A 19,254-nucleotide genomic window follows, 5' to 3' on the forward strand; every position below is an offset into this window, starting at 1 on the left:
ATTAGGAGAAAATCTTTTTTTTTTTGAAAGGCTCATAGGCCACACACACGCTAAGCCATGCCCGAGGGGAATGAAGGCCACCACAGCGGATGAAAACTACCCAAATCCCAACCCTTGGTAATAATGGAACCCTGGACCTCAAAGTCCTGGGTATGCAACCTGACCAACCAGACTATCTCTCATTCTCGAGAAAATCTTTTGTTATGATATTCAAAATCTACACACAAAAAAAAAGTTTATTTTCCTTCCACATTGAGCTATTGAGGTAGAAATAATAAGAGTAGAGATATACTCAGTATATCATTAACAACAGTCACCCAAAAACAAATTCAACAATAGATATGTCGAGTCAAACTTGAGATGTAATCTGGTAGTTAAGTCGTGGATGAGTAGATGAACAAGCTAATAGAAATGAATATAAAGATTTATAGTCTAATTTGATTTTGAAATTTAAATATAAGCAATTTCTTTGCTGAATCAAATGCTGAGAATGAATTCAGTGAAACACATTCAGGAAGCTCAAAAATCAATGACACTTTTGTGAGTAAGAATTTTGCTTATGGAAGTCGATATATAATTATGTGAATATATCAAGTTGATTTCTACACAAAATGTTTGGATATATTGTCATCCTATATAGTACACAAATGTTTGGACACATCAAGTGCAGTAGCGCATAGAGTAAGAGTGCCAAAAATCTCTCAACCAAATGGTTGAGGCATATAACCCCTATGCATAGAGTAAAAGCGCCAAAAGCCCCTCAACCGAGATGGTTGAGACATATATTTTCCTAGTTCAAGTCCTGCAACCGTTCGCATAGAATAAGAGCAGTGAAGATAATACAAATACTTGGACTGATCAATACTCTTGGCACTTTAGAAGCTAACTAGCAATGCACCCGCGCAAAGTAGCTGACGACTTGGCACAAAGTTTATAATTTTAGTAAACTGAAAATTCCAAGAAAAGAAAACAAAACTTGAACAGAAGGAAGTTATAGGAAAATACAAACAGTCTCAAGTGTGTTATAGGAAAATACAAACGGAAGTGTGTAATATTTTTTGTTCCTATGGAACCTTTATCTTTTTAGCAATGAATATTATTAAATATGCCAAAAAAATATAAATCAGTGGGCCTGGGCTTAAATGATATGAAGGGTCCATGATGCTTTTTGCTTGGAATCTCCATTGCAACTACACATCTAGGCCCATTACAAGGCTATTATAATATTATATCATTGTAGTTCTTTTGTCAAGACTCAAACCCCTAAGGCCCATAGATTCAATCCAGTATTGTTTCGGCCCATGGGCTTGTGTCTTCGTAATCAGTTCCTGTGCTATTTTTCTTCTGGCGCAAGGATGTCCGTGATTTTGTAATCTCTTTACAAGGTTCGCATATGCTGCGGCAAAATACCTCCGATACACCCACATTACCGTCTACCAACTCTTAATTTTCCGTACGAATCGCGAATTCTCCTCCCGCCATACTCTCTCTGCAACGTTCCTTCTCTTGCCGAGAAAACAGAAAAGAAAGAAAAGAAAATCCAATAGAAATTACGTGACCACCAAGCTATGCTCCGTCTCTGCTTGAGGCCCCGACAGTATTATCGCTGCCCTCGCCGTTGTCCTTTCTCCTCTTCCTCCTCTGACAACCCCATTTTACCCCCGAACGACCTCCGAAATCCCCAACATACCCCTCCCCAATTGTCATCTCCACCGCCTCCAACAATCCTCCACCAAAACCACCTCTCCACAGTCACCTCGTCCTCTCGTTATCGCAACTCCATTATTGTCGCTTCCGCCACCGTCTTATCAGCAATTGTTGCCTCAATCGCCATTCTCTCCTCTGACAACCATCACGACTATGACCGGCGTTCAAGGGGAACCCACAACCCTAGCCCTCTTTACGGGGCTATTGAGGAAGCCATCCATAAATCAAACGACTCTTTCCGACGGATATTCTTCCACATCAAGCAGACCGGGGTTGCCGCCTCCGTTCTGTGGCAGTCTTTACGGTCCGTGCTGTCTTCGGCAAACCATGAGGTACGCGCGGGGTTCGAGCTGAGGGTGGCGTCACTACTTGCAGACATTGCGGCCGCTAATGAGAGCCGCAGGGCCGCACTGGTTGGGGCAGGTGGCGGGGCCGTGGTAGACTGGTTGCTGGAAACAGTGGCGGTTCCCAGGGCCAGGGACGGAGGTGGAACCCAGGCCGAGTCCGCAAGGGCATTGGCTTACTTGATTGCGGATCCTAATGTATCCTCCTCGGTGCTTGGGAGGCCCCATGCTGTGCCGAATCTATTGAGGTTTATATTTTCCTGCCAGCCTCAGCAGTCCAAGAAGGTGAGTTTTTGTTTTTCTTCTCTCTTCCTTGCTAAATTGTTCATAAGCGATTAAGTTATAAAATGTGTGGAAGCTGGCTAACTTTAGGGATTCTGCTATTTGATTGAGCCAATATTTGTGAAGCCTGCTAATCACGCTCTGTATCATTAAAGAAAATGAGCCAATTACATGTTTGTTTTGATTTTTACAATTCCCATCAGTCTGGGGGTTATTTTTTGGGATTTAATTTCTAGGGATATGTACTTGCCTTGATTTTGTATGTGGGCAGGATTTTGTTGGCTTGGTTAGGGAAGGGGAATCAAAACTTTGGAAATACTTACTGTAACTGCAAATGCATCCAAGTATTGTGCTACCTATTTGCTGGTACATTATAGGTGTGATCAGAAAATGCAGTAAGTTACAGATTAAGGTCCAATCTCATAGTCGGTTTATGGAAGTGCCCTCATCTGTAATTCATAATAAAGATGTGCGATCAATTTTTTTTTTGATGTATTGATTCATCTTTCCAGACAATAATTGTATTATTTTGTTATGTCCGGTAAAGGTTGTTCAGACATTTTGACGTTTCTAAGTTGCGTTTTACCACTAATGTATTGCGTTTCTGTGGGAACAGCATTCAAGACGTAGTTCATTCGATATTTCTGAGTCTTTGAAAGGTAGGAGCATGCTCGTGGCGGCCATTATGGATATTGTCACATCAAACTGTGATCGTTTAGAAAAAGTATCTTTCAACACATCGCTGCCAGGAACTGCTGAAACAAGGGATATCGCAGCGGCCATTGAAGTCATTGAGGATGGTGCCATGCATTTTGATGATTCACGTGAAGATGAAGGTGATGACGATGGTGGAAAAGGAATTAAAGGTATTGGAATCAAAATCATTGAAGGTGCAACTGTTTTGGGGCTCTCAAGGAATAGTGGGGTTATGAAGCTGGAGCATGATGCTGATAATGTAGAGTCAGTCAGCCAAACTTCTAAAACTATTGCATTGCTTAACAAGCATGATATCTCAGCATCACAAGCCAATCTTTCCTCTGCTGTGGTGCCTGGTCTTTGGGATGATTTGCATTGTCAACATGTCGCTGTGCCCTTTGCAGCATGGGCATTGGCCAATTGGGCAATGGCATCAGAGGTCAATAGATTTCGTATTCAAGAACTAGATCAAGACGGATATGCTGTGACAACTGCTCTAATGGCACCAGAGAGATCTGTGAAATGGCATGGGAGTTTGGTGGCTCGTTTGCTATTGGAGGATCATAATTTGCCTTTAAATGATTCTGTTTCTGATTGGAGTTCGACTCTCCTTTCTACTGTTTCACAGGCTAGTAAGAATGAAGACATCCCTTTAGCTCATGTAGCCTTGTCTGCCTTTTTGCTTTCTGTTGAGAGAAGTCCTGAGGCACAAAAGATAGTAATGGAGAAGGGCCTTCACTTGATGAGAGACATTGCCAAGCAGACGACAAAGCATAAGCAAGTGCAAGAAGCTTTGGCAAAGGCTTTAGAATTGCTTTCTACTGGAAACATGCATCTATCTCTTGAAGAATGTCAAAAGTGGTCTGGCATTCTGCTTTCTTGGGTTTTTGGAAAATCTTCCTCGGATATGATTCGTTCCTCGGCCACAAGGATTCTTTCATGCATTCTTGAAGACTACGGACCATTATCGCTACCAATTTCTCAGGGATGGTTAGCTATTTTGCTAACTGAGATTCTTCGTTACAACAAGGCAGTATCGGTGAAAGGAAGCCCCCAGTCTAAAAGTAACAATGTGAAGGTTTAGACTTTAAAGTTGTTTTTTTCTTTCTCAATTGTCTCAATGTTACAAAGACCTGCTTATATATATATATTTGAAACTATATTTATGAGGCTAATAAAATGTGCAGACTCAGGTTGATCAGTCAAACATTCTTATGGCTATGCAGACTGCTAATCAACTAGCAAGTGTGGTCGTTGATCTGGCAGGAAATCAGTATAGAACTGTCATTGACTCTGTTGATTCATTTCCGCTTGTCGATTTACTTTCACTGGAACCATTTTCTCAGCCATTTAAAAATTTAAAGAAGGATAGCGTGCCTAAAATCAGTGCTGCTGATTCTGCACTTGCTTCTCTAAAGGGGATCAAAGCACTGACTGAAGTTTGTGCTGAAGATTCTGTTTGTCAGGAAAAAATAGCTGACCTTGGGGTCTTGTGTTTGCTAAGGCGCTTTCTGTTATGTGATGATTATGAGAAGTTGGCTGCAATAGAGGCTTATGATGCATCACGAGCGCCAGAGACAAAGGAACGGGTTTCAAATGTTCCTGTTGAATCATCTACTTCAGATAATAATGATTCATCAAGTGTTCGAGTTCCACCAACTGCTCACATACGTAGGCATGCTGCTCGGCTGCTAACTATCCTCTCAATCCTTCCAAAAGTTCAGAAGCTTATAGTAGCTGATAAAACTTGGTGTAAATGGCTAGAGGATTGTGCTGACGGGAAAATCTGCCGTGACCTTAAAATACAAAGTTATGCTAGAGCAACACTGGTAAATGTCTTTTGTGGTCATAACAATGGAAATACCAATTTAAACAATGATGATCCAGATGCTGGTACTTCAGAAAGAAATCGTGTTTGTCCTCGTTTTGATGACATGATTTTTTTAATTAACCCTGAACTGCCTCATTGGAAACATTGCCAAAAAATGCCAGAAGAAGAAGACCATAGTGATAACTCATGTGTGGATGGAGGTGATCATGTTGACTGTGACAGTGCAACCACAGTAGAAACTTTAAATGTGGATAACTTGTCTAGTTCTACCAATTTACCACAGAGCAATTCACATTCTGAGGTTCCTCAACTAGATGTTGTCTTTGTACATGGCCTGCGTGGTGGACCTTATAAGACTTGGCGCATGGCTGAGGACAAATCCTCAACAAAGTCTGGCTTGGTGGAGAAAATTGATCAGGAAGCAGGGAAGCAAGGAACATTCTGGCCAGGTGAATGGCTTTCAGCTGATTTTCCTCCAGCTCGCATGTTTAGTCTTAAATACAAGGTTTGTGTTCAAGTTTGATGTTATCTAAAAGTTTTAGACCTACTGACATTGAAGATTGTCTTTCAAAAAATATTACATTTTATGTCCCATGGTGCCTCTAGAAACCTGTATTTTAAGGTGGTTGTTTGGCAAGGTCCCTTTCATCGATAATAACGTCTTAGTTGAACATTCGTTGCAGACAAATCTCACACAATGGTCTGGAGCTAGCTTGCCTCTTCAGGTTTGTATTCTTTAGCTAAATATTTAGAAGCATAACTCTGTATCTTCTCATCCAGTCACAAATATACTAATTATGGTAGTCCTAATTTGTGAGCAATTACCTGTTATCTTTTGGCATCTTTACCCATTCAAGAAAAAAAATAGGCATCTTGCAAATGTTTCGCTGTTAGGATTCCATACTTATACAAGCTGCATGAATCTGATCTGATGAAGCATATATGGCATATATGGTACATCATCATCATGAAATCCTTTATTCCCAAATAATAGAAATTAGTTGGAATCCAGGAGTTTGCTTACAGTTTATTTTTGTGAGTCATGATAGCCTGAATAAAGTATATGATCAGTTATTATTTTACTCTGCTATGGTTGGAGTTTATTGATGCTTAGTACATTTCATAATTAGGTCTCATCCACAAAATTTAGTTCCTGTTGAACATATGTTGAACTTATGTAATATTTTCATGGATAACTGTAAATGCATGGAAGCATATTTTTATAACACAATTTGGTTAAAACTTGTCGCATTTGCTTATTTATGATTTTTTTTCCTTCCAACATCTCCTTCACTAATAATTATTTGTTGTTTTTAAGGTCATATACTTCTCCTGACTTTGAATAATTCATCTCGTCACTGTATGTGCAGGAAGTCAGCTCCATGCTGCTACAAAAGCTTGTTGCTGCAGGCATTGGGGATCGACCTGTTGTATTCATAACTCACAGGTTTATTTTATAAGGCTGAGACATTTATTTGCTCATGTGTTTGTAATGTTTATTGAAATGATGTCGCTTCCCCTGCCCCCTCCCTCTCTTTTTTCATGCATTTAGCGTTTTTAGATTGCCATGTCATCCTTCTGTTGATTATTGGCGTCACCAATTGGCCTTCGGAAGGTGATTTAGTGTGGAATTGTTTATGACAAGAAACACGATGTCGATAACTGTTCCTTCAAATTGAGCAGGAATGTTTACCTAGTCTTGAGCGAGGTTGATTTTGGAATTTGGAGGTCTGAATCTCCATTACATGTAGTATTACTCTATGTTTTGCTCATTGCAGCAATTCAGATTGGTTTTAGCTTAGTGCATATTGAAAGACTTCATGGGTTGGGTTCGCACTCCTGATTCTTCTTTGCATCAACTATAGTTTATTCTCTTCTTGTCATAAAGTTGCTTCAGCAGGGAATGGAAACTGTTTGAGCTAAGAGGGTTGTTTTTTGTGGTAGGTTGAACTTGCAGGACTTTGAGAACAAGCATGATTGCTTTAGTTTGTTCCTATTTGTTCATAGAATGTATTTTTAGCCGAGATATAGTCACGGTATGCATTGTGCCTAACTTCCTGTTTTGAATGTGATGGCCTTCTATTTTGCAGCATGGGTGGTCTGGTTGTCAAGCAAATGCTGTATAAAGCGAAGGCAGAAAACATTGATAACCTCGTGAACAATACCATTGGCGTTGTATGTTCTGTTTATTTTGATAGTGGTTACCGTCCTATTACTTTTAGCATTTGTCAAATACATTTGAGATATTGATATTAAAGCCGTACCATAATTTTTGTCTTGCCTTTGAGTTGTATAATATTGTTGTAATTAACTCTGATTTCAGGTGTTCTATAGCTGCCCTCATTTTGGAAGTAAACTTGCAGACATGCCTTGGCGAATGGGCCTTGTATTTCGCCCAGCCCCATCTGTGAGTATATCGTCTGAAGTTTCAATTATCCTTTTCTTTTAAGAATACATCAATTTGATTCTCAAATTTTAATTATAAGCATGAGTTTGGATGTGCGAGTTGATGCTGATTGCTATTAATTACTTCCTTTTAATAGATAGGGGAGCTTAGAAGTGGTTCTCCAAGACTCATACAGCTTAACGACTTTCTTCGTCATCTTCATAAGAAGGGTATGCTTGAAGTCCTTAGTTTTTGTGAGGTAAAGTATCTGCTCTCAAGTTTTAGTCCCCAAAGTCCTATCACTCTTTGTCTATGTTTTCCTGGCTTTTAGAGCATGATAGAAAGTCATCATTTTTGCAGACCAAGGTTACCCCAATAGTTGAAGGTTATGGAGGATGGGCATTTAGGATGGAGATAGTTCCAATTGAATCAGCATATCCTGGATATGGTGAACTTGTTGTAAGTGTGTTTTTCATGACATTTTATTTTATTTTATTTTGATGTGATCATCGATTTTCCAAAGATTTGGCAGTTGAATTATGTGAAATAATATCCGGGCCTAAAGTAATTGATAGATGGTGCATATTTATATACGAATTTACAAACACTTCTAACATCATGAACGTTGTTTTTGTGATAGTCCTTAGAAGTGTTGGGTGGTAAATGTTACTAAAATGCCATGCGGTTGGATGTGTGGTGGTGGGTGCTGTAAGTTCAATACTTCACTTGTTTCAATCTTCAATCAGAAGATACAAAATCTATTTTATTTAACCTATATTTCATTATTTGAAAACCCCAAACTAGCTAACAACTGGAGAGTTGTCCATTTCTATTTTAAATATCTCTACCGGTTTGACTGTAGTTCACTGTAGTTGAATCCATGACCTTAATCAATTATGTGAAATATTTGAACTTGATAAATATATCAGGCTTACCAAGTTCAAAACTTTGAAAGAGTTAAAATGGATTTGTGATTTGTCCATCTCACAAGATACTGTTTTACATTTAATAGTTACTGAGAAATGATGGGTTCACTTAGCATAGTTTCATTTAATCTTAATTGGTTCACTTCATGGTTTATTTAATTACCTTCCTTCCTCAATCTGCTCAGCAGGTTTGATTCAATTTTTGACTAGGTTTAATCAAAGTTGTAAAACAGACTGGATCAAGGGTAGTTTTTGGCGAGCCATTCAAATTGGCCAATCCAGTCTGGTTTCTGAAATTTTGTATTTTAAGCTCTCTGTGGTCTTTACATTTCTCCTCGTATTGTGGGAACATGGGGTAGAGTTCCCCTGTTTATAATGTTGTGGCATGCTGTTGTTGTCTTTCCTTTTCTGCCCAGTTTCATCTGGACAAGTGACATGCCTTATATACAATGGTTGTGGGATGTAATGTCCTACTCAAGTTACGTGTAAGTTTCTAACATAATATTGTCCGTGAAGAACAGAAAAATCTCTAAAATCTAGGACCGATTGATCAGTTATTCCTTTGGGGTACTTGGGTGACATTGAAGGTTCCCACTTGTCTGATGATGTGTTCTAAGACATGCATATATCTTGCATTTACCATTTCTTATTGCTACCTGGCAATGATGTCATAGAAGCTGCTCTGTGATTTGTGGTGTTGAAAACTGATTGTAATGCCTTTTTAAGGATGTAGATTTGAAATTGTGGATTTTAAAGAAAATTGAGAAACAGGGAGAGCAAGCAAACTGGTTTCAAAGATGCTGCATTGTATCTGTCATGTATTGTAAATGCTGATAACTGGATCAAGCTGTGACCATTTAAACACTAAAGATGGAAATGGAGTGGATCTTATCTAAGCCAGTCCATGGATTTGTGATAGGAAGTAGTCTTAAGCTTCAGTATATATATATTTTTTTTGATGGACTTGGACTTCATTATCTTAGATTAATTTACAATTTTTTTTCTAGAATTGAATAATTAATGCATCTTTAAGAAACATGTTAGATACCTTGTACTATTTGCATGTCTTTTTATTCTTCTGCTTCTTATCTGACTTGTTTTCATCAGCAATTTTTTTTTCATGTTTTTAACATTTTGAACAGGTGTTGGAGTCAACAGATCATGTAAATTCTTGTAAACCTCTCGGCCGCAGTGATCCTTCTTACAAAGAGACGCTAGAATTCTTGCACAAGCTGAAAGCTCACTATACATTATAATTTTTGTAGAAGAGAATTTATTGAAGCACCAAGAAGGTGCAAATAGGAACTACAGGAAGAACATTTCTCCTGTTAACTCTGCGAGTATGTTGGAGCAAAAGAAACAGTCCTCACTTTTCATTCAGTGAAAAGTGTGGCATGAGTCTACCCAGAACAAGCTCTGGTGCGTGCAATTGCATTTTGATAGCAAGCCAACCGGGGCATGTGGATGTGGATTTGCTTATATCTTTAGATGAAGCTTTTGAGACACTAATCTAAAGATGCAATTCGTGTTGGACCAGGTAATTTTTTCTTCCCTAAATTTAATTTTTTTTGTATTTTCTCAAGTTGCTTGTAATCTCGAATGTACATTGACCTTCTTTCTAGGGTAGGAATGTTGTATCATACATTACAATAAAGAAATACGGAGCAGATGGAATGAAAGATTAACGGTAGATTGTAATCTCTCTGTTCATGGAATAAGATATTCTATACCTTTTTTTTCTGTTCATTTTTTACTTATGTAAGGTGTAGAGGTAGACTGGGGGCAAAGCAATACTCGCCACACACTATGTTTTGGTCTCACTTATCATGTGAGAAATTTCTATTCGTGCGAGTCTTTCGATATGAGTTTAGGTATTAATTCTGATATGCAGATCAATTTTATGGACCGAAATTCTACGACAAATGCTACATGTGATTCTTCATATGTTTAGTCTTCATTTTTATTGTGTTTTATGATAAACTAAGTATGTATAAGTGATTCGCATGTGAACAAGCTTTTAAGTGTAGGTCATATCGAATCTTAAAAGACAAGATGTATGGTGTCGTTCTCTAATTAAAAAAGTACTGTAATTGTGGTCACATAATAATAAAGACTGCTAATTCATAAATATATTTTTTAGCCACTAAGCTGAAATTACTTTGGATACAGGAAACCAATACCTAATTTTCCCTTCTATATAAGTTTCTAGGCCTTAATTTTTCCTAAAATGGAGGCCCATAATACAATTCATATGGGCCACCACCGGTATTCAACCCATCAAAGGAAACCTAAACCAGGTAAACCTCATCGTCTACCTATAGCAGAGAGGTTTAAGAAACAGTTGCGAAATTTCACAACTTTCCTCCCTACTCTACATCTTGTTATGTGATTCCTTGACGATGTCAGTAGCTTCTTCACTCTTTCCCTCTGAATTACACTTTACTGCAATTTCAACCAAAAACAAGAATTACAACTATTGTGGGATCAGAAGTGCAATGGCAGCCCCCGTCCTCTGCTGCTCAAATTCCACAGCCTCTACGCCGTCAATTTCGAAAACAGTTCCGCCTCTGGTGATGAAGCAGAAGAAGAGGTATCGGAAGCTGTACCCGGGAGAAACCGAGGGTATCACTGAAGAGATGAGGTTTGTTGCCATGAGATTCCGTAATGTGAAAGGGAAGTACGTTCACAAGAGTGACAATAGTTCTGATGAAGATGAGGAAGGTTCAATGAACGAACAAAATCCATCAAACAAGCAGCAAGTTATGGAAGAAGAAGAGGGGAGTGATGAGGCAGAGACTTGGTTTCCCACCATTGAAGGTTTTATCAAGTATTTGGTAGATAGCAAGCTCGTATTTGACACGATTGAGCGCGTCATTGATGAATCCATTGATGTCGCTTGTAAGCTTCTTGTCATCTTTCTTCCTTTGGTGCTTGTAAGCTTACCATTTCCTCTATTTGAACCAAATTTATGTTTTACATATCCGTGTTCCTTGTTCTTGTGTGGGCGTTCTTGGTTATCCATGTGATTCATTGTCCATTGCTTTGTTGGTAGTTTAATGACTCTAAAAGAAACGCTTAGTTTTCCTCTTGAAGATGAGATTGGTATTTTTAAGATTCCGCTGCTTGAATTTTGTAACAATTTTGAGTTTTTTTTTGCAGATTCTTACTTTAGGAAGACTGGATTGGAACGATCAGAGTGCCTTTCAAAAGATCTTGATTGGTTTAGCCGACAGAACATTGTAATTCCTGAACCTAGCACTGCGGGTGTTTCTTATGTCAAGTACTTGGACGAGCTTGCAGAGAAGAGTGCCCCATTGTTCCTGTGTCATTTCTACAATATCTACTTTTCGCATATAGCTGGTGGCCAAGTCATCACAAGACAGGTAGAACAATCTGTTACTCTTGCGCTTGAGAGAATGTGAGTTGATGGCTGGTCTTATGAAAATTTAGTGTATAAGTTCAGTATTTGAGTTCTTAAGATGATTAATGGAAGGATTTCTTTTGTTTAATTTGTTACTTTTGGCTCAGTATCTTTCTAGTTTTACTTGAATGCTAAGATGACATTATGTAAATGATATCCAAAGATATATTACAAAGAAAAGATTGATGCAACTTTAGTTAAAACTTAAATGGTGAAATGGAGTTTTAAGGTGTGTAGTCAGACTTATTTTCTCTTTAGTTGCCTCTAACTTGTTAAGATATGGTGTTTCATTAGCTGAAACTGGTACTTTGATTTGTTCATGGTTTGATTTCTTTTAAGCTGTGTGGTCAGACTTATTTTCTCTTTAGTTGCCTCTAACTTGTTAAGATATGGTGTTTCATTAGCTGAAACTGGTACTTTGATTTGTTCATGGTTTGATTTCTTTTAAGCTGTGTGGTCAGACTTATTTTCTCTTTAGTTGCCTCTAACTTGTTAAGATATGGTGTTTCATTAGCTGAAACTGGTACTTTGATTTGTTCATGGTTTGATTTGTTCAAGGCATGAAAAGGTTACCATGTATTGAGGACCTCATATACCTATGAAGTTTTCAAACTGTTGAGGGTTCTTGCTAAATCAAATCAATCATATATTATTTTTTTAATGTATTGTTTTAGGTTTCCAAGAAGATTCTAGAAGGAAGAGAACTGGAATTCTGCAAATGGGAGGGGGATGTAGAAGAATCACTGAAAGGTGTTCGTGAGAAACTCAACATGCTTGGAGAGGTTGATGTTTGAGACTGCCTTGTATAATTGACTTGCTTTTGTGTTTTGTGTGGCCCTTGCTTATGATTTACTGAATGTTTGTGTTGCTATGGGTGCAGCACTGGACTCGTTATGAGAAAAATAAATGCTTAAAAGAAACAACGAAGGCATTCAGGTTTATGGGGCAGATAGTCCGCTTGATCATCTTATAGGGCAGAATTTTCAAATTCACACCACAGAAGTTTTCACATTCACAGCCTGAGAAGTTTGTTTGGGGTAAGGCTGCAATTTCTTCTTTTCTTTAATGCTTTTATCTTTTATGAGAAAAAAGGATTGTTTTATATTCATATGGTTTTGACTACCAAATAATCCACCCACCCAACTTACTATGTTTAGAACTCAAGATTATACTGTTCTCTCCCAGATTCTGCTTCTATGCACATCCATATAAGGATATTCTGTCAAGTTGATTATCTATATATTTTGATGTCCTTTATCGTTATACCTGATAGCCTACCGTATTTGGTAAGAACTTAGAACCACATCCCTTCCAGCAAGAAGTACCTTTTTCGGATGCTCATATTACATGAACTCTTATAGCATCCTGTTTTTATTAGGGACCACGACTTACTGCCTGTTTTGATTGGGTGGCGTAGTTCAAGTAGTGACCAACTGATCTTCTACTAATGCAGTGGTGTATGCACCAAAAAGCCGAGACATCGAAGTTACAGGGCTCACTACGTCAATATTTCTTTCTAATGGCATTATCTTCACCTAGAGGACCCCAGTTTATGAAAAAGCAGCATTTGGTCCTAACCACCCTTTTATAGTTGCTTCTCTATCCCTGCTTTTCAAAAAGGCGACGACAACATCCGTAAATTTGTTGCTCCTGCTTTCAGGTGAAACGCAGAGAACAAAGACACAAACATGCTGCATGGTTTTGATGCTTTTTGTGGAAAAAATTGATGTAGGGTTCCTCAACGGGGATATCATTGAGCCTGACATGGTTTAGGGTAACTATACTATTCGACTTTTGTAAAGAATTGTCCTTTCCAATTCTAATAATGTAGGATGGTGTTGTCTAACCTATGTAATGTACTCGGGCAAACTTTCGAAGCCGGACATGTACAGTGGGATGCACGCCTTTAACAAAACCCAATGCTCTTTCAACCTTCTTTCCATAGCCTGGTTTTTCTTAGTTGTATTTACTTGGAAGCCATGGTATGATTTCCATCTCTACTGCTAGTCTGCTACTGCTGATTCCAGCAATTTTAGTACTTTTGTTTTCGTTTTTGTCATTTCCACATTATAAATTCTTGTGTTGATTGTTATCAACACCATTTGAGAGATTTCTCCCATAAACAGTTGAACACTGCCAATGCTGACCAAGCCTAAGTTGTCCATGGGATAAGATTCTCTGTTAAAAGAGACAGAATCAGCAAGATTGGGGTGTTGACTTGATTTTCCACTTCTGGCTTACTATCACTTCACATCTTAACCGTTTTAAGAATTTAAGTTTTAACACTTGACCATGTCAGACTAAAAATAAAAAACAAAATCTGGGAATCCTGTCTTGGTAAAAAATTAGTGAATTGGCATTTTGCTCCGAAAAATCTCATAGCATATTCCAAAAAAAAATATAAATAAAAACTGAAAATGGGGAAAAAAATTCATGACTGGTAATGAAGATCTATAATAGCAAGATTCAATTTTGATGCATGCACGTTGTTCTGTTTACAGACCCATATATATATATATATATATTTTTGTTGCCATTCAAATTTCAAGGCATAACTAAATTCTAAAAAAAGAAATTTTCAAAAAAGAGGAAAATATGTAGAGAGCCAGAGGGATTGCAGTTGGCGGCGGATACCATAACAATCTCGCGTTTACCCTTCATATAAATGATAAATCTCTCCCTTACACCCTAACCGACTACGCTCTCTCGCTTTCGCTCTTAGCGACCAAAAACCATTTAGATTTAGCTCTCTTTTAATTTTCTGAAAGATTGAATCCTCATCTCTCTTTGTTTTCTTCCTGGATTTTGAGATAGAGGAGCAGAGAAATTATAGTTACAAAGGTAAGATGCAATCAAACCAATCAAACGGTCCAGATTCACAACAGGGAGGAGGAGGAGGAGGAGGAGGAGGGCAGGAGCAGAATCAGCGGCCGCAACCGCAGTGGATAGGGATGCAGTATCCAGCGGCTGCTATGGTAATGCAGCATCAGATGATGCCACCACAACATTATGGACCGCCGCCGCCACCACAGCACTACATGGCCTACCACCAGTACCAGCATCATTTTCATCCACACGCACAACACCCGCAGCAACAGCAAGGATCTAGCGCCGAGAACAAGACTATCTGGGTCGGGGATTTGCATCACTGGATGGACGAGAGTTACCTCCATAACTGCTTCGCTTCCACTGGGGAGGTATTTATAATAATGTTAAGACTTGTATCGCATATCTGCCAGCTGCAAAGCTCCAGTTTATTAGTAAATATCCAATCCCTCTCAACCAAGAGACCCTTTTAAAGACAAAATCGTGCGAGCCATAGGCCCAAAGTGGAGAGTTGTTTGGGTTGGATTTCTAACCAGTAAAAAATTTGTTTTTGTATTTGTAATAATTTTTCAGTGTTTTTTACTGGCTTATGTTGTATATATTGTTTTTGTTTGATGAATATGATATTATATTGTTGTTCATATGGTTTTTGTAGTATTTTTTAAGTGATTTTTTATCTCTCAATTGATTTTGTAACAATTTGTGATGTTTTTAGCTCTGTAGTTTGTGTTTATGGTTTTGGAAGTTACTGAAAAATTGTTGTCAATGGTATCTAGTCAAAGAATATCTTAGTTTAGACTAGGATTTTTGGCCAATATATACTTAAATGGCGCACGCGTAACAATACTGGTCTACTGGATAAATTGAATATGAAGAAATGTGTTCTGTTAAGTGTTGCTGAATTTCTGAACAGAAAGACGATGTTGGAAACCATGCAAATACCAAATTCTGAACCTTCGATCCCCCATCAAGAAAGGCTCTTACAGAATTTTATAACGACGCAAGAAGATTATAGATACTTTTCTGTTGGAACAAGGTTTCTCAAACAAAATTTTGTCTGGAGGGGCTTAGAGATTCGAGATTCACTTCGAGTTTATGATGTGTTATGAAACCATTATGAAATCACACATTGTTTTACTTTCTTTGTTGATTTTTTCCTTTTCTTTTTTTAAAAGAGTGCTATTTTTTACTCCATCTTTTTTTTAAAATTTCTTTCCTATCCTCCTAATCACAACAACAATTTGATGTGCAGTTTCGTAAACGTAAAAACATAGAAGAAATTATTGAAGTTTCTTAAGATTCTTCTCTTGGCAGAGTTAGTTCCCTGAAGTTTTCTGGGGGATAATTCATATTTTAGGCTTTGTAAAATTATTTTTTTCTGGACTCTCTCTCTCTCTCTCTTTATATATCTTTGGTGCGGTACCATTTTTTTTCTGAAAATTTGAAATTTGTAGAAATACCTTGTGTTTTTCTATCTCTCAACTATAATGTTTGATCGTCTTTCAACTTTTGATGTTGTGCATTATGCAGATTACCTCCATTAAGCTTATTCGCAATAAGCAGACCGGTTTATCTGAGGGCTATGGATTTGTGGAATTTTTTACATATGCTACAGCTGAGAAAGTTCTGCAGAGCTACACTAGCATTTTGATGCCAAATACAGAACAGCCATTCCGTTTGAACTGGGCAACATTTAGCACAGGTGAAAAGCGTTCAGATAATGGTCCTGATCTCTCTATATTTGTAGGAGATTTGGCTTCAGATGTTACTGATAGCTTGTTGCATGAGACTTTTGCCAGTAAATATCCTTCTGTTAAAGCTGCAAAAATTGTCATTGATTCGAATACTGGACGTTCCAAAGGTTATGGTTTTGTGAGGTTTGGAGATGACAGTGAAAGAACACAAGCCATGACTGAAATGAATGGTGTATATTGTTCTAGCAGGCCAATGCGCATTGGAGCTGCAACTCCCAGGAAGTCATCTGGATATCAACAAGGTAGGTAAATATTTTAATGTGCATATGCATGATAGTATTTTTCCCTGTTTTTCTATTTCCTTTCCTGCACAGTGGGGGAGGTGGGATTGAGATGTTAACCGTGTTACTCATAGCTCTTTCTTTCCCCTCCCTTTGACAGTGAGTAGGTAAGCTGCTGTACATTTGCAACAGTCGGGCACAGGCCAATTACAACCCTATGCGTGTGTGTGTGTCGATGTGTATTGGGATACATTTGAGGACTCTCTATGGTCTAATGAATTTTGAGGCTTATTCTTGAGGATTCTCTTTTTTAAGTTTTGATCACCGAAATGAACCGTCAAGGAGGTTAAGATATGCTTTTTACCTTATTTTGACAAAGGAGGATACACAATTATGGCACAACCTAATCTCTTTTACATATTAAATGTCAGCTCCAGCTGTGGTGTAGAGAGCTTTTTTTGGGTTGGCATGTGTGCATTAAAATTATGCATGCTTAGTTGTTAAGGATAAAGAGGTAAAAGACAACTCTTGATTTTGGAGCACCAATTCGACATCTCTACTTTATGACATGTTGATCTACATCCCTTGACCTTTCCAACTGCGGTTCTTTTAGGTGGATATGCATCAAATGGTGGCTCGGCCCAAGGCACTCAATCTGATGGAGATTCTACAAACACGACAGTGAGTTTTTTTTTTGGGCTCCCTCTTCTGTGTTTATCATAAGGAGTCCACTTTTTTCACTTGGGCAGAACATGTTTTCATAGATATTTGTTGGAGGGCTGGACCCAAGTGTTACTGATGAAGATCTCAAGCGGCCATTTTCTGAGTATGGTGAGATAATCTCTGTTAAAATACCTGTTCGAAAAGGGTGTGGGTTTGTACAGTTTGCCAGCAGGTAAAGTTTGTGATTGTAATTCTGCTTTTCCCAAAAAAAAAAAGCATTGTAATTACAGCGGCTTCTGGTTGAATTCTTCAGTTATTTGTTTACCACTTGATTCTCATCCTAACTTTCCTTCCCAGAAATAATGCTGAGGAGGCATTGCAGAAATTGAATGGAACAGTAATAGGCAGGCAAACAGTGCGTCTTTCTTGGGGTCGCAATCCAGCACATAAGCAGGTACAGTTAGCTCCCTCCTTTTACTACCTTGCCATATGAGGCCGTAGTTAGACTGAAGGCTTAATTTATATTTACCAGATGGAATCATTTATTATTAGCTTGCTTGAATGACTTCTATCAAATAAAACCTGGGAACCTTTTCCTTAACAATATCCCAAGATTATGTGTGGATACTCGACTGTATGTCGTATTGTCATGTATAATGAGAATGACTTGCAAGTTGCACCTATGTTTTGCTGCACATTGCAACAGCTGAGGTAATTGAAGGAATTCGGGGAAGCTAGATTTCATATGAATTGTTGAAGTCTCTTTATCCATGTATAAAGTAGTTAGGCTGCAGGCATAGACTGCAACATTGTCAAAACTTAGAAACTTAGTTGTAAGCATGATGAACTGCTGTTACTTCTGTCTCATTGCCGGGTTTTTTTTTCCTTTCTTCCCTTCTCTCTATGGTATTTTGTTCAGCAGTTTAGAGCAGACTATGGCAATCAATGGGGTGGACCATACTATGGAGGGCCAGTTTATGATGGTTACGGATATGCTTTGCCACCACGTCACGACCCAGGCATGTATGCAGCTGCAGCTTATGGAACTTACCCTGTTTATGGTGGCCACCAGGAGCAAGTAAGCTGATTTAACTGCGCCAGAATATGTAGTTGTAGTGATTAGACACTATCAGACGCCACCATGCTAGAAGAGGCAAATTTGCCAGCCATCTCTGTAGGGCTTTTGGTTCTGTAGAATTCTTATAAATCCCTCCATTTTGGGGAGCGGAACTGAATTTTGATGACTGAGGCAATTTCTTGGAGTATCTGGTTGAAACATTTGATTAGAATTAAGGTAGTTGGAAAGAAACTAAATTGTTGGAATAGTTGAGTTTGCCGATGCATGGAGTAACATGCTCCATGAATAAAAACTCTGTTATATATATGTATTGCATTTGCTGGGATCGCTGTCTTTTTTTTTTTTTTTGTGACGAGGAACCCACAGGAATCGTAAACTCACGAGCCACATGTAATTTCCATAAATCACATGGGTTTGTAAGTCCTGGGCCAGAGCCTAGTGTGGTTATAATGTCAAATGGCACCAGAGTAGATATTAACACCTGCGATTTTTTCTATACATACGTGTTAAGAGATTCAAACAACTAATTTAACCAACAAAAGGCCTCCCTGAAATTATCCCTTCAAATAACTAACTTAACCAACAAAAGGCCTCCCCAAACTCCACAATCCTTGAAAGGCCTTTGCCCAACAAAAAGCCCAATAAAGAATTATATATTGAGCGTAATCAACACTCAATATAAAAGGCCTTCCAAGCTAAAGCCCAAACTCATAATGAAGATTATCCAAGCCCAACTATGAAGCGTCAGAGGTCCGGCCCGCTACCAAGGTCAAAATTCCCAAATCCCTCTTCCAAAAACCCTAACCATCCAACTTCCGCATACGAGTTACGATGTTCAAGCTTTCAATTTTTCAACCTTCTTTTCTTCTCCCAAGATCTTCCCTTTCTTACATCCTCCGCTCTCCACTGCCATCATATATTTTAACTTTTGCTGTCGCAGAATAAAAAACCAGGACTAGATTCGGTCAATGTACATGGTTTAAGATATCAAGTTCAGAGGAGAGACTTTTGCCATTTTGAAATCGGGGCCAAGTATGGAATATGCATCAGATGGAATGTATGTAATGCCAGTAAACTTCTGAACTTGAAGTAGCAGAGAGTAAAGTTGAGATTTAGGTG

At 38.4% G+C, this 19,254-nt stretch overlaps 3 protein-coding genes across 9 annotated transcripts; all 3 read left to right on the top strand.

Moving 5' to 3' along the window:
- The first annotated feature begins 1,367 nt into the window (after positions 1–1,367).
- Positions 1,368–9,935, top strand: LOC120000348. Of its 3 annotated transcripts, XR_005468608.1 has the most exons (11): positions 1,368–2,336; positions 2,950–4,107; positions 4,217–5,365; positions 5,544–5,585; positions 6,231–6,307; positions 6,951–7,035; positions 7,184–7,267; positions 7,404–7,505; positions 7,607–7,705; positions 9,315–9,709; positions 9,795–9,935. XR_005468608.1 is itself a non-coding variant. In XM_038848392.1 (10 exons), exons 1-10 carry the CDS (start codon positions 1,569–1,571, stop codon positions 9,426–9,428), a joined length of 3,678 nt encoding a protein of 1,225 aa, XP_038704320.1. In that variant the 5' UTR covers positions 1,368–1,568; the 3' UTR covers positions 9,429–9,870. The 3 variants fall into 3 exon arrangements, 1 of the variants encoding a protein (XP_038704320.1); XM_038848392.1 differs by having other exon boundaries at positions 9,315–9,870; XR_005468609.1 differs by lacking the exons at positions 7,184–7,267; positions 7,404–7,505; positions 7,607–7,705; positions 9,315–9,709; positions 9,795–9,935 and having other exon boundaries at positions 4,217–5,309; positions 6,951–7,015.
- Positions 9,936–10,469: 534 nt separating this feature from the next.
- Positions 10,470–13,529, top strand: LOC119999774 (probable inactive heme oxygenase 2, chloroplastic). 4 transcript variants are annotated; one of them, XM_038847518.1, is made up of 6 exons: positions 10,470–11,070; positions 11,332–11,555; positions 12,268–12,375; positions 12,474–12,630; positions 12,972–13,002; positions 13,039–13,529. In XM_038847518.1, the coding sequence occupies exons 1-4, from the start codon at positions 10,572–10,574 to the stop codon at positions 12,564–12,566; spliced, it is 924 nt and encodes a 307-aa protein (XP_038703446.1). In that variant the 5' UTR covers positions 10,470–10,571; the 3' UTR covers positions 12,567–12,630; positions 12,972–13,002; positions 13,039–13,529. The 4 variants fall into 4 exon arrangements, with proteins under 4 accessions (XP_038703446.1, XP_038703445.1, XP_038703447.1 ...); XM_038847517.1 differs by having other exon boundaries at positions 12,972–13,529; XM_038847519.1 differs by lacking the exon at positions 12,972–13,002 and having other exon boundaries at positions 13,047–13,529.
- A 688-nt stretch (positions 13,530–14,217) lies between these two features.
- On the top strand, positions 14,218–18,440 carry LOC119999368 (polyadenylate-binding protein RBP47-like). 2 transcript variants are annotated; one of them, XM_038846878.1, is made up of 6 exons: positions 14,218–14,790; positions 15,950–16,415; positions 17,008–17,075; positions 17,159–17,289; positions 17,415–17,511; positions 17,977–18,440. In XM_038846878.1, the coding sequence occupies exons 1-6, from the start codon at positions 14,440–14,442 to the stop codon at positions 18,142–18,144; spliced, it is 1,281 nt and encodes a 426-aa protein (XP_038702806.1). In that variant the 5' UTR covers positions 14,218–14,439; the 3' UTR covers positions 18,145–18,440. The 2 variants fall into 2 exon arrangements, with proteins under 2 accessions (XP_038702806.1, XP_038702807.1); XM_038846879.1 differs by having other exon boundaries at positions 14,220–14,790; positions 17,980–18,440.
- Positions 18,441–19,254: the final 814 nt, after the last annotated feature.

This window comes from Tripterygium wilfordii, chromosome 6 (assembly GCF_013401445.1).
Source record: "Tripterygium wilfordii isolate XIE 37 chromosome 6, ASM1340144v1, whole genome shotgun sequence".
NCBI classification, from domain to species: domain Eukaryota; kingdom Viridiplantae; phylum Streptophyta; class Magnoliopsida; order Celastrales; family Celastraceae; genus Tripterygium; species Tripterygium wilfordii.